The sequence below is a fragment of the Eleutherodactylus coqui genome, chromosome 9 (assembly GCF_035609145.1).
Source record: "Eleutherodactylus coqui strain aEleCoq1 chromosome 9, aEleCoq1.hap1, whole genome shotgun sequence".
Lineage (NCBI taxonomy): Eukaryota > Metazoa > Chordata > Amphibia > Anura > Eleutherodactylidae > Eleutherodactylus > Eleutherodactylus coqui.
In genome coordinates, this window is record NC_089845.1 from 168,409,973 (window position 1) to 168,435,382 (window position 25,410).

The 25,410-nt window shown below is 47.6% G+C and overlaps 1 protein-coding gene across 1 annotated transcript in view; it reads right to left on the reverse strand.

Moving 5' to 3' along the window:
* Positions 1-25,410, reverse strand: part of TG (thyroglobulin) — a 218,158-nt gene that overhangs the window by 99,839 nt on the left and 92,909 nt on the right. The window contains exons 33-37 of the mRNA XM_066578917.1: positions 23,517-23,693; positions 23,337-23,448; positions 21,693-21,772; positions 18,214-18,357; positions 17,119-17,187 (exon numbers count right to left, since the gene is read on the reverse strand). Of these exons, the coding sequence (XP_066435014.1) occupies positions 17,119-17,187; positions 18,214-18,357; positions 21,693-21,772; positions 23,337-23,448; positions 23,517-23,693 (582 nt within the window). The remainder of the gene's footprint in view (positions 1-17,118; positions 17,188-18,213; positions 18,358-21,692; positions 21,773-23,336; positions 23,449-23,516; positions 23,694-25,410) is intronic.

Sequence of the window (25,410 nt, forward strand, 5' to 3'; positions counted from 1 at the left end):
GACTTTAACGCAGTCACGAGGACCCGTGACAGGGGAGGCTCCCTAGGCAAGCTGACTTATGATAGCGTCGCGCTTAATAGTATAGCTAGCGAGGCTCGCCTGGTGGATGTCCACATCCGGCACACCCCAGGCCACGCGGGTTTCACCTATTATAGAGGCGAGTGCAGGTCTAGAATAGATAGGTTTTATTTGAAGGAGGAAGCCATCTCTTCACCAGTTTCTGTTGTTGAGGTGGAATTCTCCGACCACTGTCTGATTTTGTTTTCCCTGAATGTTGCAGAGACCCCCCGGATGGGTAGAGGCTTATGGAGGCTGAATTCATCACTCCTGGAGGAAGCAGAGATAAGACAGTCCTTTGAGGATTTTCTGCAGAGCCAGGTACCATTACTGGATCTTTGTAGCAGTAAGTCAGAGTGGTGGGAGATGTTCAAGATCAGGGCTGCGAGGTTCTTCCGCCAGCTCTCTAGCCTCAGGAGCCTGAGTAAGTATCGTCTTTATCAGGGCCTGAGGAGGAAACTCGAACATCTCGTCTCGACTGGAGGTAGCCGCGAGGAGATCTCCAGAGTGAAGTCTTTGCTCAAAGGGTGCCAGTATAATAGGCACGCATCTTTGGTTTTTGAGAGGGACTTCGGGAAGTACCACTCACCTGACCCTTACAGAAACTGCAAGATGTCAGTGAATCGTAAAGTTGTCACTGGACTGATCGACGGTACGGGATCTCTGAACAGGTCCAGATCAGGGATTCTGGAAGTCATCAGATCCTTCTACTCGCACCTTTTGAGGAAGAGGGATCTAGATCGAGATGTGATGTCGGCTTTCCTGGCTGAAGCTGTTCCTGAGCCAGGGGATGACCTCTCCCTTAATGTTTTGACAGAGGAGATCAACATAGAGGAAGTTAAACTGGCGATTGATGGGCTTGCGCTCAAAAAATCGCCAGGACCGGATGGCTTAACATCTGAGTACTATAAGACCTTTAAGGACCTCTTGAGTCCCCTCTTGACTGAGGTTTTCAATGAGTGTCTTTCCTCGGACACTCTCCCAAAGTCAATGAGGAGGTCGGCTTTGATCCTTCTGTCAAAGGGTAAAGACTCGAGCCGTATTGAGAACTGGCGTCCCATAGCGCTTCTCAATACGGACAGGAAGGTTCTGGCAAAAGTGCTGTTTAATCGGCTGGTCAAGTTTGCACCCCGGCTCCTCTCGGGCGCCCAGCATTGCTCTGTTCCAGGCCGTAGCACCTTTAGTGCTGTTCTAGGTGTCCGGGAGGCAGTGGAGCAGGGTAGGGCTGGTCACTGGGAGGGGTACCTGCTGTCCTTGGATCAGGCCAAAGCGTTTGATCGGGTTAATCACGAGTACCTCTGGTCTGTTCTTCTGAGATATGGCCTGCCAGTGGGGTTTGTCAATTGGCTCAAGACATTGCACGTGGGGGCTGAGACTTTCCCGCTAGTGAACGGTTGGGTCGGCCACCCATTTGAGGTTGGGTCTGGCGTCCGTCAGAGTTGTCCTCTGAGCCCCTTGCTGTATGTGTTTGCCATTGATCCTTTCCTTAGGATGATTGATGGTGGGCCTATGGCGGGGGTCGGGATGGATCGGGCGGTGCCGGAAGCCGCCCTCAGGGTGGCAGCGTACGCTGATGACGTCACTGTCTTTGTGTCCTCGAGGGGGGAGGCAGAGTACGTGATGGCAGAGGTGGATCGCTACTCGGAAGCATCCGGGTCCGGCTTCAACTGGGATAAGTGCGAAAGTCTCTGGTTAGGAAGGGGAGATCCTACATTTAGTCTCCCGGACACCCTTCCAGTGCCCCAGGACTCGGCTAAAGTTCTCGGCATCAAATTCGGCCGGGGAGATTACCCCATGCAAAATTGGGTGGTCAGGCTCGATGGTGCCACTCAGAAGGTGGCCCAGTGGAAGGGTTGGTCTTTGACCCTTCGGGAAAGGGTTAACCTGATCAAAACATACCTGCTCCCTTTATTCATCTACCTGGGCAGCGTATGCATTTTGCCAGAACCTCTCTGGACCCGGGTCTACAACCTGTTCTTCCTAATGTTGTGGGGGAACAGGTTGAACCTAATTAGGAGAGATGTCACATATCGCACGAGGAGACTAGGGGGGTTATCTATGGTCAACCCCGTGGTGTTTCTCGTAAACACCTTTGTTAAGATCAATATAGGCAACCTCTGGCAAGAGAGGGCTCCTCCGTGGGTCTACTCCTGTTGGGGATGGCTTCGGCCTTTCTTCCAGGAATGGGAGACAGGAGGGCGAGTGAAGGATCTTCGCACGCCGCACGGGCATCTTCCGGCTTACGCTACTGTGGTTCTGAAGATGATACGTCGGTGGGGTCTGGGGATGTGGGAGATCAGAACTCTGTCGAGGAAACTCCTCGATAAGAGGGTTCTGTTGACCCATTTCCAGAAGCCCCTGGCGCTCAAGGACTGCCCAAGTCGGGACCTGGAGGGAGGGTTACGTTTATTGAATTCTGACAGGATCCCCTTGAAGTTTTGGGACTTGACTTGGCGCTGTTTCCACGGGAGACTGTATGTAAGGGGCAACTTGAAGAGCAGGCCACTGGTGGATAGGGGTTGCCCCCGCCAGGAGTGCAGCAACGTACTGGAAAGCATGGAGCATTTCCTGCTTCAGTGTCCCTTTAATACAGAGGTGTACAAACGGGTGGGAGCCTCCATTGGTTGGCCCAGGTTGGCACGCCTCTCGTATGCGGAATGGGTCTATGGGGCATTCGGGGACCTTGGTCGCAGGGACCGGTGCACTTTATTCTTAGTCAGCCTAGTGGTTAGGTTTCACATTTGGAACGCACGGTGTCTAGTTTCGACGGAAGAGAAAATCCTCCCCGTGGATGAGGTGAATAGAAACATCCTGGGTGACCTGGTGAAGGTGCGCTCTCTGGATTATGAGAGGTTGGGCACGACTAAGGCCTCTCTCCTATGGAGAGGGTTTGTATTTCGTTAGGGACAGTCTTCTTATTGATAGGGTCTTTGTAGGGACAGAATAGGGAGAGGTAGGGACAGTTTCTCTGAGGGTAAGTTTTAGGGAAGGAGTAGGGACATTGTAGGGACAGATTAACTATAGGGATAGTTTTTCTCTATTTGGTCGGTGCCCGGCTTATCATATCCAGTCCTGGTGGAGGGCTGAGTGTGACACTAGTAGAGTTTTTGTTTTCGGTCAAAGATAAAGTATGTACGGCTGCAGGTAACTGAACCTTAGGCTTTCGGGTATTAATATGTAGTGTTGGTTTGTAGTTGTGTAGTATAAGAGATGTTATATGTTATGTTATGTTTTGTTTTGTATATAGGGCTAGGGGCTATAGATAGGTTGGGTGGGGGTTTATTGGGGGGAGGGGGAGGGATTTATGCCTCAGCCGTAGCTTGACACGTCCCGGACAATGAACACTGGGCACGGACTGTTGGTGCGGGCGTGGCCCTCAGGCTGCGGCGGGCAGGGTGTGTGTATGCGGTGCAGCTCGGCTCGTCCTGGACATAGACATTGAGCACGGACTTGGGATGCAGGCGTGGCTCCCAGGCTGCACCGTAGGGGGTTGTTTGGGGAGTGTGGTGGTTTGGTCTGGATATAGGGTTAGTTTAGGATTATGTAAGGTTTTATTTTTTAGGTGGTGGGCATTAAAAAAAAAAAAAAAAAAAAAAAATTTAAAAATTTATAAAAAAAAAAAAAAAAAAAAAACTTGCAAAAAATATAAAAAAAAAAAAAGGTATTGGGTTGTTCTTATTGTTACTACTTTTGTTATTTGCATTATTGTTATTATATAATTGCTTTGGTTATTAGTCGTTTTCTTTCTTCTTTTTTGGGGATTTCAGGCTGGATCCTGTGAGTTAGGGATGTTTTCTCACGTGTGTATATTGTTATATGTAGTCTGTAGTGTATATGTATTGGTGAGGATGAGTGAGTGTAGTTTTGGAGTGCAGGTTGGTGTCGTGTGCTGTATGTATTGTTTGGACCAGATGGACCTTTGGCTTTTGTCTCCTTTGTCCTGCAGTAAGGCAAAGTACAGTTAATATAAGTGATGATTTGGTTTTGCTTTATGTTTGTCTTATGCCAAGTGAGCGATATTTATGTTCTGTTTATTGTTATGTTTTTCACTTTTATAATAAAAAGATCTACAGGATGTAACTCAGGGTCAGTACAGGATAAGTAATGTATGTACACAGTGACTCCACCAGCAGAATAGTGAGTGCATCTCTGGAGTAAGGCTGTGTGTTGGAGAGCTCTGCTGGTTCCAGGGTGTGGTCTGTTTCTTGGGTGGAGACCTTGCTGAGAGCCCAGGAACAAGTGCACGTTTCTGGGCTACATTTTCCATGGAGTGCCGCGCTTCCCCCCCCCCCCCCCCCCCGGCTTCGGTCGGGAGGGGGGAGGAATGAACCCCAGGAGGGGAGAGGATCCAGTCGGGGTGCAAGCAGTGTCACCCAGACTCCTCGAGAGGACATGGAGCACAGGAAGACCAGAAGCCAAACCAAAGGCAAGGTGAGTGCTGCAAAAGCACCTGCAAGTGTCAGCTGGGGAGAGCGCAAGAGGGGTGAGGCTGTGACTGCCATGGCGTCTCGGATAGCCACCAATTTAAAAGACTATAAGGAGGTTGGTAGGCAGCTGCAGAAACACCGCAGGGAACTGCAGACTGCCCTCAGCGACCTAGATAAAGCCCCACGGGGAAGAAAAAAGATTACAGCAGCAGAAAGAGTTAAATCCTGCAAGGAGGCTGTGGACTTTTACAAGGAGGAGAGATACAGGATACTCCAAGCCAGCGGCCCGTTTAAAGAAAAGCTCTTAAACGACGAGCGATTCTCCGGAATGGCGCACGCAAGCAGTGATAGCAGCTCAGACGAATCGGAGGACGCGCAGGATGGGATGCCACTATGCTCTGGGGAGCAGCCGTCCCTACAGCAGAGGGGAACTGCAGGGAGCAGCATTCCTGCTGAGCAGGTTAGCCTGCCCCCCACATCGGAGGAGTCCAGTGCTGAGGATGCAGACGACAACAGCGACAGCAGCAGCGGTGAGGGGGCCCTCATCATGCAGCAAATCATGCTGCAGGAGTCCCCAGAAAGGATGCAGAACATGTACTTTGGTGACGACATGCCTGAAGGAACATCTACGGGCAAAAAGAAACAGAAAAAAAAGATGAAGACCACCGTGCAGGAGAGGTTTGTGTACGTCACCAAGCACTCCGGTCCGGCTGCAAAGTCAGATCGGGGTGCTAGCCCTGGTATACCCCTAGTCCCGGGCTCTGCAGTGGGTCCGGTGCAGGGGACTGGGGAAGAGAGGGTTAATGCGGCCCAAAACTCCATTTCTGCTTGTGCCAGTAGTGGGAATGGAGGCGATAAGGAGGCAGAGAAGGTCCGTGGGAAAGATGGAATGAGGGGTCGCGGCCAATCCGGAGGTGCAGGTGCTGATGGTTGCCCCCCAGTGGGAGGGGGGGCAGTCCGGCATCAGGTTCCACCAGTGGCGGCTTGGCTGTCCCTCCTGTGTCCCTAAAACGCCTGTCAGGTGTAGAGGGGGCGCAGTGGGTGGTGGCCAAGTCTGCCGATCCTCCCACCCATCATGATGGTACCGTCATAACAAATAAGCAGGTAAAAAGAACTGCAAGTCCCAGAATGGCCGGGAAAATGGACGGAGCTAGAGCTGCAGGAACAGCTCCTACAGAGCATAATGTTGGACTTAAGGCTAATTCTTTCAGTGCCGGTCTCCAGCCTCATCCAGCTGGAAAGTGTAGCATTAAGGAAAAAGGTGAAGCAGGTCCTGGTCCAACAAAAGGGAAGAAATGTCTGAATGATGTGAATGGGACAAACGTTAGTGCTACCGCTGCCCCTGCTCCCGCTTCCGCTCCCGCGGAGGCTTCGGGAGCTCCGGATGCCCCCAATCCCCCGGGAGGTATGACATCGGCTGTACAGGAGGGTGGGGCTTCGGGTAGTAGTCAGGGGGTGGGTCAGGATCCAGTCGCCCCTCCAGCGGCGACAACATCTGGTAGAAGTTATGCCAGTGTCGCCGCTGGAGGGAGGGGGGATGCGTCCTCCTTGTCTTTGGGCTCTGGGGACGGCGTTTTGCAACAGCGCCTCCTGGAGGCCTTGAGGAGGGGGGAGAGCTCAATGAATGTAGGGGGCAGAGTTGTGGATTTGTCTCTCTGGGTGGAGAGACATGGTCTTGGTGCCTTCCGAGAACAAAGGGGGGGGACCGTCTGGTCCCTGCCGACAACCGGGCAGGACATTGGCCGTAGGAAAGTGGCTCGTCTTCAGTGGAGAGGCAATGACGCGTGCCCATCCAGGAGTAAGGTGGTGGAGCTTCTGCTGAAGATGGGTTTCAGGGCAAATGACATCTATGCCCTGATCCATCCTTACGGCACGTCTGAGTTCGACATCAGCTTTGCTCGCCCGGAGGGCCTGGAGCTCTTCTGGGGGAATTATGAGCTGATGAAGGACGAGCCCGGCTGGCGCGGTTTCGCTGCACAAGTGGTAACCCGCCAGACTGGAGTCAAGAGAGTGACCGTTTTGACTCGTAACGAGTCCCTCTCTTGTTACGACATCATGACTTGGATAAGTCGGTACGGAGAGGTGGTGGATATGCCCAATAAGAACCGGGACGAACACGGCATCTGGTCCGGAGCCTGGACGTTTATGGTGAAACTTAAGCGTTCATGGAATTCGGTGGCCCACATACCATCCGCGGCTTTCCTTGGCAGGGATCGTATCTTGGCCTTCTACCAGGGGCAGCCGAAGCTCTGTCACAAGTGCGGCGACCCCACACATTTGAGTGCAGCCTGTAACGTCATCAAGTGCGCTCTGTGTGGCGAGGTAGGTCATCTTGCGGCATCTTGTACAGAGATTAGGTGTCACCTGTGTGGTGACCTCGGTCACCCATTCAGTCGCTGTCCGCGCTCTTTCGCCAATGCGGTCACGGCCCCAGCGGAGGAGAGCCGTGAGGTTGCTTCTGCAGTGGAGGGGACCAGCAGAGGCGATGGAGCCCAGGAGCCAAGGAAGAACAAACATGCTGGGGCAGCCAAGCTAAGGCGCCAAGAGAAGCGCGGAAGGGGCAGGGAGCTGGTGGAAACCCAGGTGGCAGGTGGGTCAACGCTGGCCCCTGCTCCGGACGCAAATCATGTGGCTGAGGCTCCAGGGGACAGGGAGCTGGATGAGGAGGTCAGGAGGATCCAAAGGGAAGAGGATGCCACTTATTCAGATTCTTCCCACTATGAAAGTGTGGGTGAGGGCAAGGATGAGTGGCAAAAGAAAAAGCGCAAGCAGGGCTCCAAGAAAATGAAAAAAAGGGAAGGGAAATCTTCCCCTGCAACGGGCCAGGTGCAGGAAGGCAATCCAAACTCTCCTCTTGTTGGGCTCTCCAACAGGTACCAAGCTCTCTCGTCCTCGGAGGGAGAGGTGCCTAGGACAAGCGTGGGGCCTACAGGGGGTGCTGAGCCTTCCTCTTCTGGGGGTTTGGTGACCTCCAGGGGGAGGGCTGGCCCAGAGCCCAGTGGCAAGGAGGACGAGGTTGAGGAGCCCCTTGCCATGGACCTTTCAGTGTCCAAGAAACGTGGCAAGGGGTCATCATCAGACCCTGATGAGAAGGGGGGTGGGAAGAAGAAAGCCATCTAACTCAATCACCAATGATGGCGGCACCCGCTCCGTTGACGCTGGCATCCATTAATGTTGCCAGCATTAAGTCTGATATGGCTAGATTTGCGGCCTTTGATTTTCTCGGCCGCGTTGAAGCCGACATTTTGTTTTTGCAAGAGACCAGGCTGCCAAATTTGGCAGCTGTGCATAAGGCAAGGAGGGAATGGAGGTCTGGTCCATCTTACTGGTCTCTTGTGGCCGAGCCATATAGCGGAGTGGCGGTACTTTTTACCGCAGCGGTTGAATGCCGACGGGTTATCGAGTTAGAAATAGGGAGGTGCCTGATCCTGGATGTTCTCATGAAGGGACAAGAGCTTCGGCTAATCAACATCTACGGTCCCCAAACCAAGCGGGACCGCAAGGATCTCTTTATGAGGATCAAGCCGTACCTTTTTACCAGTCGGCAGGTGATCTTTGGGGGTGACTTTAACGCAGCCACGAGGACTCGTGACAGGGGAGGCTCCCTAGGCAAGCTGACTTATGATAGCGTCGCGCTTAATAGCATAGCTAGCGAAGCTCGCCTGGTGGATGTCCACATCCGGCACACCCCAGGCCACGCGGGTTTCACCTATTATAGAGGCGAGTGCAGGTCTAGAATAGATAGGTTTTATTTGAAGGAGGAAGCTATCTCTTCACCAGTATCTGTTGTTGAGGTGGAGTTCTCCGACCACTGTCTGATTTTGTTTTCCCTGAATGTTGCAGAGACCCCCCGGATGGGTAGAGGCTTATGGAGGCTGAATTCATCACTCCTGGAGGAAGCAGAGATAAGACAGTCCTTTGAGGATTTTCTGCAGAGCCAGGTACCATTACTGGATCTTTGTAGCAGTAAGTCAGAGTGGTGGGAGATGTTCAAGATCAGGGCGGCGAGGTTCTTCCGCCAGCTCTCTAGCCTCAGGAGCCTGAGTAAGTACCGTCTTTATCAGGGCCTGAGGAGGAAACTCGAACATCTCGTCTCGACTGGAGGTAGCCGCGAGGAGATCTCCAGAGTGAAGTCTTTGCTCAAAGGGTGCCAGTATAATAGGCACGCATCTTTGGTTTTTGAGAGGGACTTCGGGAAGTACCACTCACCTGACCCTTACAGAAACTGCAAGATGTCAGTGAATCGTAAAGTTGTCACTGGACTGATCGACGGTACGGGATCTCTGAACAGGTCCAGATCAGGGATTCTGGAAGTCATCAGATCCTTCTACTCGCACCTTTTGAGAAAGAGGGATCTAGATCGAGATGTGATGTCGGCTTTCCTGGCTGAAGCTGTTCCTGAGCCAGGGGATGACCTCTCCCTTAATGTTTTGACAGAGGAGATCAACATAGAGGAAGTTAAACTGGCGATTGATGGGCTTGCGCTCAAAAAATCGCCAGGACCGGATGGCTTAACATCTGAGTACTATAAGACCTTTAAGGACCTCTTGAGTCCCCTCTTGACTGAGGTTTTCAATGAGTGTCTTTCCTCGGACAATCTCCCAAAGTCAATGAGGAGGTCGGCTTTGATCCTTCTGTCAAAGGGTAAAGACTCGAGCCGTATTGAGAACTGGCGTCCCATAGCGCTTCTCAATACGGACAGGAAGGTTCTGGCAAAAGTGCTGTTTAACCGGCTGGTGAAGTTTGCACCCCGGCTCCTCTCGGGCGCCCAGCATTGCTCTGTTCCAGGCCGTAGCACCTTTAGTGCTGTTCTAGGTGTCCGGGAGGCAGTGGAGCAGGGTAGGGCTGGTCACTGGGAGGGGTATCTGCTGTCCTTGGATCAGGCCAAAGCGTTTGATCGGGTTAATCACGAGTACCTCTGGTCTGTTCTTCTGAGATATGGCCTGCCAGTGGGGTTTGTCAGTTGGCTCAAGACATTGTACGCGGGGGCTGAGACATTCCCGCTAGTGAACGGTTGGGTCGGCCACCCATTTGAGGTTGGGTCTGGCGTCCGTCAGGGTTGTCCTCTGAGCCCCTTGCTGTACGTGTTTGCCATTGATCCTTTCCTTAGGATGATTGATGGTGGGCCTATGGCGGGGGTCGGGATGGATCGGGCGGTGCCGGAAGCCGCCCTCAGGGTGGCAGCATACGCTGATGACGTCACTGTCTTTGTGTCCTCGAGGGGGGAGGCAGAGTACATGATGGCAGAGGTGGATCGCTACTCGGAAGCATCCGGGTCTGGCATCAACTGGGATAAGTGCGAAAGTCTCTGGTTAGGAAGGGGAGATCCTACATTTAGTCTCCCGGACACCCTTCCAGTGCCCCAGGACTCGGCTAAAGTTCTCGGCATCAAATTCGGCCGGGGAGATTACCCCATGCAAAATTGGGTGGTCAGGCTCGATGGTGCCACTCAGAAGGTGGCCCAGTGGAAGGGTTGGTCTTTGACCCTTCGGGAAAGGGTTAACCTGATCAAAACATACCTGCTCCCTTTATTCATCTATCTGGGCAGCGTATGCATTTTGCCAGAACCTCTCTGGACCCGGGTCTACAACCTGTTCTTCCTAATGTTGTGGGGGAACAGGTTGAACCTAATTAGGAGAGATGTCACATATCGCACGAGGAGACTAGGGGGGTTATCTATGGTCAACCCCGTGGTGTTTCTCGTAAACACCTTTGTTAAGATCAATATAGGCAACCTCTGGCAAGAGAGGGCTCCTCCGTGGGTATTCTCCTGTTGGGGATGGCTTCGGCCTTTCTTCCAGGAATGGGAGACAGGAGGGCGAGTGAAGGATCTTCGCACGCCGCACGGGCATCTTCCGGCTTACGCTACCGTGGTTCTGAAGATGATACGTCGGTGGGGTCTGGGGATGTGGGAGATCAGAACTCTGTCGAGGAAACTCCTCGATAAGAGGGTTCTGTTGACCCATTTCCAGAAGCCCCTGGCGCTCAAGGACTGCCCAAGTCGGGACCTGGAGGGAGGGTTACGTTTATTGAATTCTGACAGGATCCCCTTGAAGTTTTGGGACTTGACTTGGCGCTGTTTCCACGGGAGACTGTATGTAAGGGGCAACTTGAAGAGCAGGCCACTGGTGGATAGGGGTTGCCCCCGCCAGGAGTGCAGCAACGTACTGGAAAGCATGGAGCATTTCCTGCTTCAGTGTCCCTTTAATACAGAGGTGTACAAACGGGTGGGAGCCTCCATTGGTTGGCCCAGGTTGGCACGCCTCTCGTATGCGGAATGGGTCTATGGGGCATTCGGGGACCTTGGTGGCAGGGACCGGTGCACTTTATTCTTAGTCAGCCTAGTGGTCAGGTTTCACATTTGGAACGCACGGTGTTTAGTTTCGACGGAAGAGAAAATCCTCCCCGTGGATGAGGTGAATAGGAACATCCTGGGTGACCTGGTGAAGGTGCGCTCTCTGGATTATGAGAGGTTAGGCACGACTAAGGCCTCTCTCCTATGGAGAGGGTTTGTATTTCGTTAGGGACAGTCTTCTTATTGTTAGGGTCTTTGTAGGGACAGAATAGGGAGAGGTAGGGACAGTTTCTCTGAGGGTAAGTTTTAGGGAAGGAGTAAGGACATTGTAGGGACAGATTAACTATAGGGATAGTTTTTCTCTATTTGGTCGGTGCCCGGCTTATCATATCCAGTCCTTGTGGAGGGCTAAGTGTGACACTAGTAGAGTTTTTTTGTTTTCGGTCAAAGATCAGGTATGTACGGCTGCAGGTAACTGAACCTTAGGCTTTCGGGTACTAATATGTAGTGTTGGTTTGTAGTTGTGTAATATAAGAGATGTTATATGTTATGTTTTGTTTTGTATATAGGGCTAGGGGTTATAGATAGGTTGGGTGGGGGTTTATTGGGGGGAGGGGGGAGGGGATTTATGCCTCAGCCGTAGCTTGACACGTCCCGGACAATGAACACTGGGCACGGACTGTTGGTGCGGGCGTGGCCCTCAGGCTGCGGCGGGCAGGGTGTGTGTATGCGGTGCAGCTCGGCTCGTCCTGGACATAGACATTGAGCAGGGACTTGGGATGCAGGCGTGGCTCCCAGGCTGCACCGTAGGGGGTTGTTTGGGGTGTGTGGTGGTTTGGTCTGGATATAGGGTTAGTTTAGGATTATGTAAGGTTTTATTCTTTAGGTGGTGGGCATAAAAATAAAAAAAATTAAAAAAATAAATAAAAAAAATTTAAAAAATTTTTTAAAAAAATTAATAAAAAAAAAAAAGGTATTGGGTGGTTCTTATTGTTATTACTTTTGTTATTGTTGTTTGCATTATTGTTATTACATCATTGCTTCGGTTATTAGTCGTTTTCTTTCTTCTTTTTTTGGGATTTCAGGCTGGATCCTGTGAGTTAGGGATGTTTTCTTACACGTGTGTATATTGTTATATGTAGTATGTAGTGTATATGTATTGGTGAGGATGAGTGAGTGTAGTTTTGGAGTGCAGGTTGGTGTCGTGTGCGGTGTGTATTATTTGGACCAGATGGACCTTTTGCTTTTGTTCCTTTGTCCTGCAGTAAGGCAAAGTACAGTTAATATAAGTGATGATTTGTTTTTGTTTTATGTTTGTCTTATGCCAAGTGAGCGATATTTATGTTCTGTTTATTGTTATGTTTTTCACTTTCATAATAAAAAGATCTACAGGATGTAACTGAGGAGCAGTACAGGATAAGTAATGTATGTACACAGTGACTCCACCAGCAGAATAGTGAGTGCAGCTCTGGAGTATAATACAGGATGTAAGTCAGGATCAGTACAGGATAAGTAATGTATGTACACAGTGACTCCACCAGCAGAATAGTGAGTGTAGCTCTGGGGTATAATACAGGATGTAACTCAGGATCAGTACAGGATAAGTAATGTATGTACACAGTGACTCCACCAGCAGAATAGTGAGTGCAGCTCTGGAGTATAATACAGGATGTAACTAAGGATCAGTACAGGATAAGTAATGTATGTTTACAGTGACTCCACCAGCAGAATAGTGAGTGCAGCTCTGGGGTATAATACAGGATGTAACTCAGGAGCAGTCCAGGATAAGTAATGTATGTTTACAGTGACTCCACCAGCAGAATAGTGAGTGCAGCTCTGGGGTATAATACAGGATGTAACTAAGGATCAGTACAGGATAAGTAATGTATGTACACGGTGACTCCACCAGCAGAATAGTGAGTGCAGCTCTGGAGTATAATACAGGATGTAACTCAGGATCAGTACAGGATAAGTAATGTATGTACACAGTGACTCCACCAGCAGAATAGTGAGTGCAGCTCTGGGGTATAATACAGGATGTAACTAAGGATCAGTACAGGATAAGTAATGTATGTACACGGTGACTCCACCAGCAGAATAGTGAGTGCAGCTCTGGAGTATAATACAGGATGTAACTCAGGATCAGTACAGGATAAGTAATGTATGTACACAGTGACTCCACCAGCAGAATAGTGAGTGCAGCTCTGGAGTATAATACAGGATGTAACTCAGGATCAGTACAGGATAAGTAATGTATGTGCACAGTGACTCCACCAGCAGAATAGTGAGTGCAGCTCTGGGGAATAATACAGGATGTAACTCAGGATCAGTACAGGATAAGTAATGTATGTACACAGTGACTCCACCAGCAGAATAGTGAGTGCAGCTCTGCAGTATAATACAGGATGTAACTCAGGATCAGTACAGGATAAGTAATGTATGTACACAGTGACTCCACCAGCAGAATAGTGAGTGCAGCTCTGCAGTATAATACAGGATGTAACTCAGGATCAGTACAGGATAAGTAATGTATGTACACAGTGACTCCACCAGCAGAATAGTGAGTGCAGCTCTGGAGTATAATACAGGATGTAACTCAGGATCAGTACAGGATAAGTAATGTATGTACACAGTGACTCCACCAGCAGAATAGTGAGTGCAGCTCTGCAGTATAATACAGGATGTAACTCAGGATCAGTACAGGATAAGTAATGTATGTACACAGTGACTCCACCAGCAGAATAGTGAGTGCAGCTCTGCAGTATAATACAGGATGTAACTCAGGATTAGTACAGGATAAGTAATGTATGTACACAGTAACTCCACCAGCAGAATAGTGAGTGCAGCTCTGGAGTATAATACAGGATGTAACTCGGGAGCAGTACAGGATAAGTAATGTATGTACACAGTGACTCCACCAGCAGAATAGTGAGTGCAGCTCTGGAGTATAATACAGGATGTAACGCAGGAGCAGTACAGGATAAGTTATGCACTGTATTTATAAAGTGACTCCCTTTTTTATTTACATCACTTCTATAGGTTAACCTTAAATTATGACTCGAAAGTGCGCTCAGTGTAATTACACATGCATGAAAGAAAAAAGTTTGGCACTGTGTCCGCCAGTAAAAAGAGAAGATACTGCTCTTAAAAGAGAAAAAAAAAGTATCCCGCCACGTTTCTGCTCCTTTTTGATTATGCACTCTACGCCTCTTCTCCAGATATATTTTGTTATATATCAGACTGATGAAAAGGCCTAAAGTCTCGAAGCATGGCACTTAGCATCATTTTATTAGTTTAGTGTTAATATTATCAAAACTAGAATTTATTTTAGCCGCATTGAATTCACATTCACTTAGATGAAATTATTACTATTCCTTATAAGGAGAAACGCTGCATGCTCCTTGTGGCTAGAATAAAGCTTCTGATGTGCATGAAGGCGTCTGTGACAGCAGGCAGTCAGTATACAAATACGTAGGGGCACATATAGGCCAGGCTGATGAACCACTATGCAATAAGTTATATTATGCCATATACATAGAATTACGCTACAAAGCATACAGTTATAACAGAGTATACCCAATGTACATGGCTTATACATGTCCTGATCTCCGGGTCAGTTTGTGGCAAGAATACAGCTGTGTCAATAAAAACTTCAAGGGGAAGGAGAAAATGGAGTCCTCCATCTCCGAAACATATGTACTTGTCCTAAAATATCCACTAAGCTATTATTTACTGACTGTAATGACAGAAGCTGCTGATTACAGAACTATATCTGTCAGTGGCTTCATACTGCTCATCCACTCAATTGTACAGCAAATTACAGACTGACAGAAGCTGTTTATAGGTACAGAGGCCCAGCTTACCAAAGAAGAGTAACGAGAACAGATGTCTACAATGTACCACGTTTATAACTGGTCCATACACCAACAAGAACACGCTAATTTATATTCTGAATCCTGATCATCTTATACATTGATATCATTATATACTAGATTTCACTAAATATAATACTGCCCCCTATGTACAATAATATAACTACTATAATACTGCTCCCTATGTACAAGAATATACCTACTATAATACTGCCTCCTATGTACAAGAATATAACTACTATAATACTGCCTCCTATGTACAAGAATATAACTACTATAATACTGCCCCCTATGTACAAGAATATAACTACTATAATACTGCCTCCTATGTACAAGAATATAACTACTATAATACTGCCTCCTATGTACAAGAATATAACTAGTATAATACTGCTCGCTATGTACAATAATATAACTACTGTAATACTGCTCCTATGTACAAGAATATAACTACTATAATACTGCCCCCCATGTACAAGAATATAACTACTATAATACTGCCTCCTATATACAAGAATATAACTACTATAATACTGCTCCCTATGTACAAGAATATAACTACTATAATACTGCCTCCTATGTACAAGAATATAACTACTATAATACTGCCTCCTATGTACAAGAATATAACTACTATAATACTGCCCCCTATGTACAAGAATATAACTACTATAATGCTGCCTCCTATGTACAAGGATAGAACTACTATAATACTGCCCCCTATGTACAAGAATATAACTACTATAATGCTGCCTCCTATGTACAAGAATATAACTACTATAATACTGCCCCCTATGTACAAGAATATAACTACTATAATGCTGCCTCCTATGTACAAGAATATAACTACTATAATACTGCCTCCTATGTACAAGAATATAACTTCTGTAATACTGCCCCTATGTACAAGAATATAACTAGTATAATACTGCCTCCTATGTACAAGAATATAACTACTATAATACTGCCTCCTATGTACAAGAATATAACTACTATAATACTGCTCCTATGTACAATAATATAACTACTATAATACTGCTCCCTATGTACAAGAAAATAACTACTATAATACTGACCCCTATGTACAAGAATATAACTACTATAATACTGCCCCCTATGTACAAGAATATAACTACTATAATACTGCCCCCTATGTACAAGAATATAACTACTATAATACTACCTCCTATGTACAATAATATAACTACTATAATACTGCTCCTATGTACAATAATATAACTACTATAATACTGCCTCCTATGTACAAGAATATTACTACTATAATACTGCCCCCTATGTACAAGAATATAACTACTATAATACTGACCCCTATGTACAAGAATATAACTACTATAATACTGCCTCCTATGTACAAGAATAGAACTACTATAATACTGCCTCCTATGAACAAGAATATAACTACTATAATACTGCCCCCTATGTACAAGAATAGAACTACTATAATACTGCCTCCTATGTACAAGAATATAACTACTATAATACTGCCCTCTATGTACAAGAATATAACTACTATAATACTGCCTCCTAAGTACAAGAATATCACTACTATAATACTGCCCCCTATGTACAAGAATATAACTACTATAATACTGCCCCCTATGTACAAGAATATAACTACTGTAATACTGCCCCCTATGTACAAGAATATAACTACTATAATACTGCTCCCTATGTACAAGAATATAACTACTATAATACTGCCCCCTATGTACAAGAATATAACTACTATAATACTGCCCCCTATGTACAAGAATATAACTACTATAATACTGACCCCTATGTACAAGAATATAACTACTATAATACTGACCCCTATGTACAAGAATATAACTACTATAATACTGCCTCCTATGAACAGGAATATAACTACTATAATACTGCCCCCTATGTACAAGAATATAACTACTATAATACTGCCCCCTATGTACAAGAATAGAACTACTATAATACTGCCTCCTATGTACAAGAATAGAACTACTATAATACTGCCCTCTATGTACAAGAATATAACTATTATAATACTGCCTCCTAAGTACAAGAATATAACTACTATAATACTGCCTCCTAAGTACAAGAATATAACTACTATAATACTGCCCCCTATATACAAGAATATAACTACTATAATACTGCCCCTATGTACAAGAATATAACTACTATAATACTGCCTCCTATGTACAAGAATATAACTTCTATAATACTGCTCCCTATATACAAGAATATAACTACTATAATACTGCTCCCTATGTACAAGAATATAACTACTATAATACTGCCCACTATGTACAAGAATATAACTACTATAATACTGCCCCCTATGTACAGGAATATAAGTACTATAACAGTGCTTAGTACATGCGTTACATGAGCAGTGGAGACTTGTTGGTATAGACGTTAAGCAGGTCTGTAGGACTGACAGTTTAGTTATGTAATGCCGCTTTGTTACCTTCTGCTTCTGCGCTGGCAGTGATATCCGCCGATGGACACAGTGAAGCCGGAATTGTTTTCTGGTCGGCTGCCAGCAGGAAAGACAAACAATGTAGAAAAAGAAAGTTACTGTAATTTCCCTTTATTCTAATATTTGTTGCTGCAGATATATTTTAGAATCAGACAACAGAGGGAACATTATATAACCAGATGTACTGACCTATAGGAGGCGGTGTATGACATCAGCACTGAAGCATTGTGTGGCATTGCTGTTTCAGTATTATTTAAGCAGTGCATGGTGGCATCAGCTGAGCACTGTATGGCAGTATTTGTTGGGCACAGTGTTGTGACATTAATTGAGCACTGTATGGCATTTTTGAGTTCGGTATGATAGTATCAGGTAAGCACTGCATGCTGCTGTTAGCTGAGCACTGTATGATGTCACTATTTGAGCACTGTCTGGCAGTATGATTTGAGCACTGTGTGGTGGCATTAGTTGGGCACTGTATGCTGGTATTAGTTGAGCACTGTGTGGTGGCACTAGTTGGGCACTGTATGGTGGTATTGGACAGTACACATTGCCCTGTTCTTTCAGCACTGTATTACTAACATTGGATGGTACTCACTGTATACATTATGACCTTTCATCCAGTAATGTTAAAGGGGCTGTACCACAATTACAAGCTCTTCACCCTCTACAGCAGATCTGCAGGACAACTTGCTGACCGGATGGGTTCCTGACATTCACTGACCTATATCCCCAGCACATATATATATATATATATGACGAAAGCACTCACTGACTGACTCACCACTAATTCTCCAACTTCCAGATGTCGTAGAAACATGAAATTTGGCGCGAGCATAGATTATGTCCAAAATAGGAAAAGCTAATGGGTCCCAACTCGATTATTCAATTCTAAGGGCAAAAGAATTAGCGTCCAACTTTTATGTACGGAATCTAATTCTCTCACTTCCCAATGTCATAGAAACTCGAAATTTGGCAGGAGCATTGATTATGTCATAAATAAGAAAAGCTAATGGGTCCCAACTTGATTATTCAATTCTAAGCGCAAAAGAATTGGCATCCAAATTTTACCGGCTTTATAGTTACCTGGTTTTTGGTACCACCCAAATGGTAAAACCTCCGTCCCTTTATTTGGAAAACTGCAGTTGAAAATGCGCCAAGAGTCGCCATCTTGCTCCGCACAGGATTGAATTCCCAAACTGGACACCAGCAAACACATCCTCTCCGGTCCTGAATATAGAATCAATTTCAGAAGTCAACCGGGCAGATTCATCAATAATGTCTAACAGTAAGACCTCACTTGTTGTCCCCGGCAACCAATCACTGCGCAGCTTTCAGTTTTCAAAAGCAGAATATGATGGAAATTCATTATCCCATTTCCAGAACAATGCTGACAGAGAGGTTTTATGCAATGAAAATATTAACTTTTTTAAGTTGTACACTACATCTGCCAATTTTAAAAATGGGTGGGGCTTATTGGAAGGGGCGTGGCCCCTCGTAGCCTGGCACATTTCCTATAATTTATGCCAGAAGCCAGCCCCAGCTGGGGTAGATTAGTCTGACTGGCGCAGGAGGCGGCCGGAGATGCCTTTATTACTAATAGGATACCTTTAATGGCCAACAAAAATACATGTTAATGCAAGCTTTTGAGCCTCCACAGGGCTCGGCTTCAGGGTCCAGGGTTCCGGGTTCAGGGTCCAGGGTTCGGGGTTCTGATTTTCATTTAAGCCTGAAGCAGAACCCTGAGCGGCTGGAAAGCTCGCTGTAACATCATGTATGTTTGTTGGCCATTAGAAGGTCTCCTATCTACAGGATTACTTGGTTTCTGTAGCCGGTAACATTATATTCCCACAGATGGGTGTGATTTCAGTCAGTCAAAAACAAACTGATGTCCAAGCGTGTGCGTGACGTCCGTATGTGCTGTGTGTGCGTGACGTCCGTGTGTGCTGTGTGCGCGTGACGTCCGTGTGTGCTGTGTGCGCGTGACGTCCGTGTGTGCTGTGTGCGCGTGACGTCCGTGTGTGCTGTGTGCGCGTGACGTCCGTGTGTGCTGTGTGCGCGTGACGTCCGTGTGTGCGCGTGACGTCCGTGTGTGCGCGTGACGTCCGTGTGTGCTGTGTGCGCGTGACTTCTTGGAGAATGAGGAGCTTCCTGGACCTTTTCATCAGTCCTACAGGTAAAGAGCGGAGGACTACAAGCAGCCGTGAGGACTGGGTGATGCAGCCCAATAACCTTCACATTTCTTCTACTAATACTTTGGCCTCTAGGTGGCGCTGACATCAGACGTGAATGCGCCACCTCTGAACTATGGGGGAATGTATCATCAGAGGGACTTTTGACGCCTCTGTCCTGGCAGTTTTCTTCCCTTCTCCAGTGTGAAATGCGACAAATCCATCAAATGTCGTACAATGATGATAAATTAGTTGCATCGTTAACCCCTTGTGTGAGGGCGTGTTTTTTGCGCAGTGACCTGTAGTGATTCTCACTCCCGTTTTGGGGTACATGTGACGTTTGGGTCTCTTTTTTCAATTGTTTCTTGACGATGGGCTGATCCAAAAAGCGTAATCCTGGTATTGCGTGTATTTTTTCTGATGGCGTTCTCTTGCAAGATTAATATTGCGATATGTTAATGAGTTTTGCAGACACGGCGATATCATTTTTTTTCTGCTGAGATGACTGGGAGAAGCTTTTTCTAAAAACTTTTATCACCTTTTATTTCTTCTAACATTTAATAGAACTTTATTTTCCCTTATTTTTATATTTTTTCTAGTTCACAGGGGACTGAACCTGAGATGGTTTGATCGCTCATCCAGTATAATGCAGTACCACAGTATTACACCATACCACATTGTGACGGGCAGTCTATCAGGCCACGCCACAGGTCACAGCCACGTCGCAGTCACTCATGGCAGCCCTGGGGGCCATCAGAAGGCCCTAGGCTGCCATGACAACACAACGGCACCCCTGACTGCACTGCACTTTGTACACCTCCTCGCTGCTGAGGTAGCGGTAAATTTAGGGACATTTCAGGGCTTATTCACACCAGCATATTTTCAGCCCATCTGTGTAACTAACTGATCTCTTTTTGGATGACACACGGATATAAAAAACGCGCACACAGCACATACGGACGTCACGAACACACAGCACATACGGACGTCACGCACACACAGCACATACGGACGTCACGCACACACAGCACATACGGACGTCACGCACACACAGCACATCGCAGATGAGCCATTCGGGACCCCCTCAGATTGGAGCATTTAAATGCTGCTGTCAGAATTAACAGCGGCATTTAAAGGGTTAACAGCCAAGATCGGCGTGAGTGCTGATTGCGGGGCGGGTGTCGGCTGTACGAAACAGTGGGCATCCGCATTGTATAAAGTAGGATAGACCCCCCGACCCCCCCCCCCCCCCTTCCAAAAACCCCCAAACCTCCAGGACGTAACTGTAAATCATGAAGTCTTAAGGGGCTGAAGCCTAATATTCCTCCCCTAATATTTCTCCCAGCTGAGGATTTGGCACCGTTGTATCCAGCTTCTCTTGCTCTGACACTTTGTTACAATCCTTCAGTATCATCATGGCGTCCAGGCTGTTGAGCTCACAGAGGATTGTCCAGGCTGTTGAGCTCACAGAGGATTGTCCAGGCTGTTGAGCTCACAGAGGATTGTCCAGGCTGTTGAGCTCACAGAGGATTGTCCAGGCTGTTGAGCTCACAGAGGATTGTCCAGGCTGTTGAGCTCACAGAGGATTGTCCAGGCTGTTGAGCTCACAGAGGATTGTCCAAGCTGTTGAGCTCACAGAGGATTGTCCAAGCTGTTGAGCTCACAGAGGATTGTCCAAGCTGTTGAGCTCACAGAGGATTGTCCAGGCTGTTGAGCTCACAGAGGATTGTCCAGGCTGTTGAGCTCACAGAGGATTGTCCAGGCTGTTGAGCTCACAGAGGATTGTCCAGGCTGTTGAGCTCACAGAGGATTGTCCAGGCTGTTGAGCTCACAGAGGATTGTCCAGGCTGTTGAGCTCACAGAGGATTGTCCAAGCTGTTGAGCTCACAGAGAATTGTCCAGGCTGTTGAGCTCACAGAGGATTGTCCAGGCTGGATACAACTGTAGCAAACTCTTACCTTCCTTCCAGTCTAGGGACAATATTCTGTGTGAGGACCGGAGGGAGGGGGGATCTTACCTGCACTTGTCCTTCTCTACCGCCCCCCCAATCCTCTGTCCAAAGACGGTCCACACAATCCTCAGACTTCCTGATAATGTTAGACGACCAGCGCACTCTACCTGCTCTCTGATTGGCTGCTCATGTGATCAGCGCTGGTCAATCAGAGCAGAGCACAGGGCACATTAGAGAGTTAGAAAATTGTGGGTGGCATCCTCCTCCAGCGGACTGAAGCCCCCACTTACCTGCCGACAGGCTCTCAGAACTTGTCCAGAAGCTTCCAGGAGGGGGAGATGCAGCTGCAGGATACCCCATCCAGCTTTGCTGTGAGAGGGGAGCAGTAGTGGGAAGACAGCTGACACTGCAGGGCTGGGCACATCACACCTGTGACCACCTACCTTGTACCCCGGTTTGCTGGAGGTATCCGAACCCCTTGCAGCACGGATCAGCGTCACAGCGGAGCTCGCACTGGAAGAATCTGAGCGGGAAATAAAGATATTGTGGCAGACCGACTAATCTAACAGTGCAGACTAGACGGTCTTAAAATGCGCCACCTCTATCAGGGCGAGTCTGCCGGATGATTGAACTGCCGTATTCTTTGATCTTCTAGTCTTACTTTCTTCTGATATTAGTTGGATTGCTTTTCTGACAGATTTTGCACCAAAGTTTGGTGGTTTAAGTCCCACTTGGGCCAATTCCTCTTTCGCCCGTTTCCCTCGAAGCCACGACCCTTTTTTGTTGTAAACCCCATTATAAAAGTAGTGCAAAGTATTGTGGCACAATTTATTCCCTGAAAAGTGGCGCATTTTCAATAGTGAATCAGCCCCGTTATCTGTAACCCCGTCCAGCCATCGTTTGTTACTGGGGGGCCACTTCAGGAGAAACCCAGAATGTGTCCCGTGGAGCCTTCAAGGTATTGTCTCATCCGGGATAAGGGCACAGTTATCAGCTGATCTCTGCAGGTCTATCGTCTGCCTACTGTGGCCACCAGGGGTAATATAGCATGGCAGCCAATAAAACTAACTGCTGCCAGGGGCACCCCTTCCATGAGGCGACCTAAGCCTGCCACCTCAGTCTGCAGGACCTCAGAAGGGCGCCAGGTTGCCATCTGGACATTATTTATTTTTTACCAGTCATATTAATGGCTGGTAAAAAATAGTTGACAGCTGCAAGCAGAGCGGGCAGCGACCCAACAAGCAGCGCATTCACTCTGTCCAAAGCTCTAGTTGGGCAGCATATTCACAGGAGAGGTCAGAGGGCAAGGGTCACACTGGTGACAGCATGTTGGTCACCCAACCACAGCTGCGGACAGAGGTCCAGTACGGGGGTCCCTATTACTACCGGGAGCACAGTGAGGGTCAATGTTACTACTTGGGTCACTCTGAGAGCTACTATGGGGGCTACTATTACTACTGGGTCACTAACAGGATCACTATTACTATTGGGGCCACTACTTGGAGTTGCTATTAGTACTGGGAAAACTATGCAAGTCACAATTAATACTGGGGCCACTAATGGGGTCATTATTACTGCTGGGGCTATTAAGGGGGTAGCTATTATTATTAGGGGCACTTACTATTGGGGTCACTACTGGGGGCACTGTTACAAGTCTGAATGGTTCAAATATGTGTTGGGTATTTTGTGTTTGGTGTTTTCAATGCCTCTAAGATGAGAGGGTTTTTTTGCTTGGGGGGGAGGGGGGCGCTATTTCACACTTCGCTTCAGGCACCATAAAGCCTGCTGCCATATAATGCATGGATGGTGGGGTCCACCAGAGCTTGCAGTCTGGCTAATGGAAAGGGGTCCCTATTGGAGTATATAGGCAGGGGTTGTACCACCGTGATTTTAGAGTAGATCATAAAACTTTGGGGAGGAATTACTAATCTGGTCTGATAATTAATCAGTTTACACTTACGCCAGGCTGCCTAAGGATGCGCAATACTTATCCCCGTCCCTCAGGATCGATGGTAAATTTGGCGCATGTTTAGACTCTTGTCTCCCTTACAGCACCTATTGGTTGACGTCGCCTACATGAGCCTCACCCTTTGGAAACACTTGTCCCGGTCACGGCTATCCTGTTCCTCACGGACACGGCGGTCAGCGTCCGGTACGGGATGAGGCTGTAGAAATGCTTCACCGTGGTACCGAGGGTCTCTGCACAGACAGACACAGCGGTCACACAGCTGCCGGTACGGCACACGTTACCTGTCACTGACACAAACCTCTCATGTGATGCAGGGACTGCGGCTCTTCGTGAAGAGCGATGTTGCAATGATCTGGCGCCGCGTCAGCGAGGTAACTACAATTCCATGTGTCCGGATAAATGAGACATGAGAAATATCCTGCCGTCCCGTCTCGTAAATCTGCAAGACGACACCAAGACTCTTCTTCAAGACAACCTGGAGACAGAAGGGAGAGAAGAGGAAACCATCCAGAGATTAGTGCATAACGGGGAGCAGAAGCCAAAGAATCGCCGGCGTGGAGGGAAAAATCAGTCCTTAGAGGGACTCTAAGTGTCACCATGTCATTATCCCGTCCCCCAAGTGTAAGTCTATTATTCTCCTGTCCCCCAAGTGTAAGTCTATCATTCTCCCTTCCCCCAAGTGTAAGTCTATCATTCTCCCGTCCCCCAAGTGTAAGTCTATCATTCTCCCGTCCCCCAAGTGTAAGTCTATCATTCTCCCGTCCCCCAAGTGTAAGTCTATCATTCTCCCGTCCCCCAAGTGTAAGTCTATCATTCTCCTGTCCCCCAAGTGTAAGTCTATCATTCTCCCTTCCCCCAAGTGTAAGTCTATCATTCTCCCTTCCCCCAAGTGTAAGTCTATCATTCTCCCGTCCCCCAAGTGTAAGTCTATCATTCTCCCGTCCCCCAAGTGTAAGTCTATCATTCTCCCTTCCCCCAAGTGTAAGTCTATCATTCTCCCTTCCCCCAAGTGTAAGTCTATTATTCTCCCGTCCCCCAAGTGTAAGTCTATTATTCTCCTGTCCCCCAAGTGTAAGTCTATTATTCTTCTGTCCCCCAAGTGTAAGTCTATTATTCTCCTGTCCCCCAAGTGTAAGTCTATCATTCTCCCTTCCCCCAAGTGTAAGTCTATCATTCTCCCTTCCCCCAAGTGTAAGTCTATTATTCTCCCGTCCCCCAAGTGTAAGTCTATCATTCTCCCGTCCCCCAAGTGTAAGTCTATCATTCTCCCGTCCCCCAAGTGTAAGTCTATTATTCTCCCGTCCCCCAAGTGTAAGTCTATTATTCTCCTGTCCCCCAAGTGTAAGTCTATCATTCTCCCGTCCCCCAAGTGTAAGTCTATCATTCTCCCTTCCCCCAAGTGTAAGTCTATCATTCTCCCTTCCCCCAAGTGTAAGTCTATCATTCTCCCGTCCCCCAAGTGTAAGTCTATCATTCTCCCGTCCCCCAAGTGTAAGTCTATCATTCTCCCGTCCCCCAAGTGTAAGTCTATCATTCTCCCTTCCCCCAAGTGTAAGTCTATCATTCTCCCTTCCCCCAAGTGTAAGTCTATTATTCTCCCGTCCCCCAAGTGTAAGTCTATTATTCTCCCGTCCCCCAAGTGTAAGTCTATTATTCTTCTGTCCCCCAAGTGTAAGTCTATTATTCTCCTGTCCCCCAAGTGTAAGTCTATCATTCTCCCTTCCCCCAAGTGTAAGTCTATCATTCTCCCGTCCCCCAAGTGTAAGTCTATCATTCTCCCGTCCCCCAAGTGTAAGTCTATCATTCTCCCGTCCCCCAAGTGTAAGTCTATCATTCTCCCGTCCCCCAAGTGTAAGTCTATCATTCTCCCGTCCCCCAAGTGTAAGTCTATCATTCTCCCGTCCCCCAAGTGTAAGTCTATCATTCTCCTGTCCCCCAAGTGTAAGTCTATCATTCTCCCTTCCCCCAAGTGTAAGTCTATTATTCTCCTGTCCCCCAAGTGTAAGTCTATCATTCTCCCGTCCCCCAAGTGTAAGTCTATCATTCTCCCTTCCCCCAAGTGTAAGTCTATTATTCTCCTGTCCCCCAAGTGTAAGTCTATTATTCTCCTGTCCCCCAATTGTAAGTCTATCATTCTCCCGTCCCCCAAGTGTAAGTCTATTATTCTCCCGTCCCCCAATTGTAAGTCTATC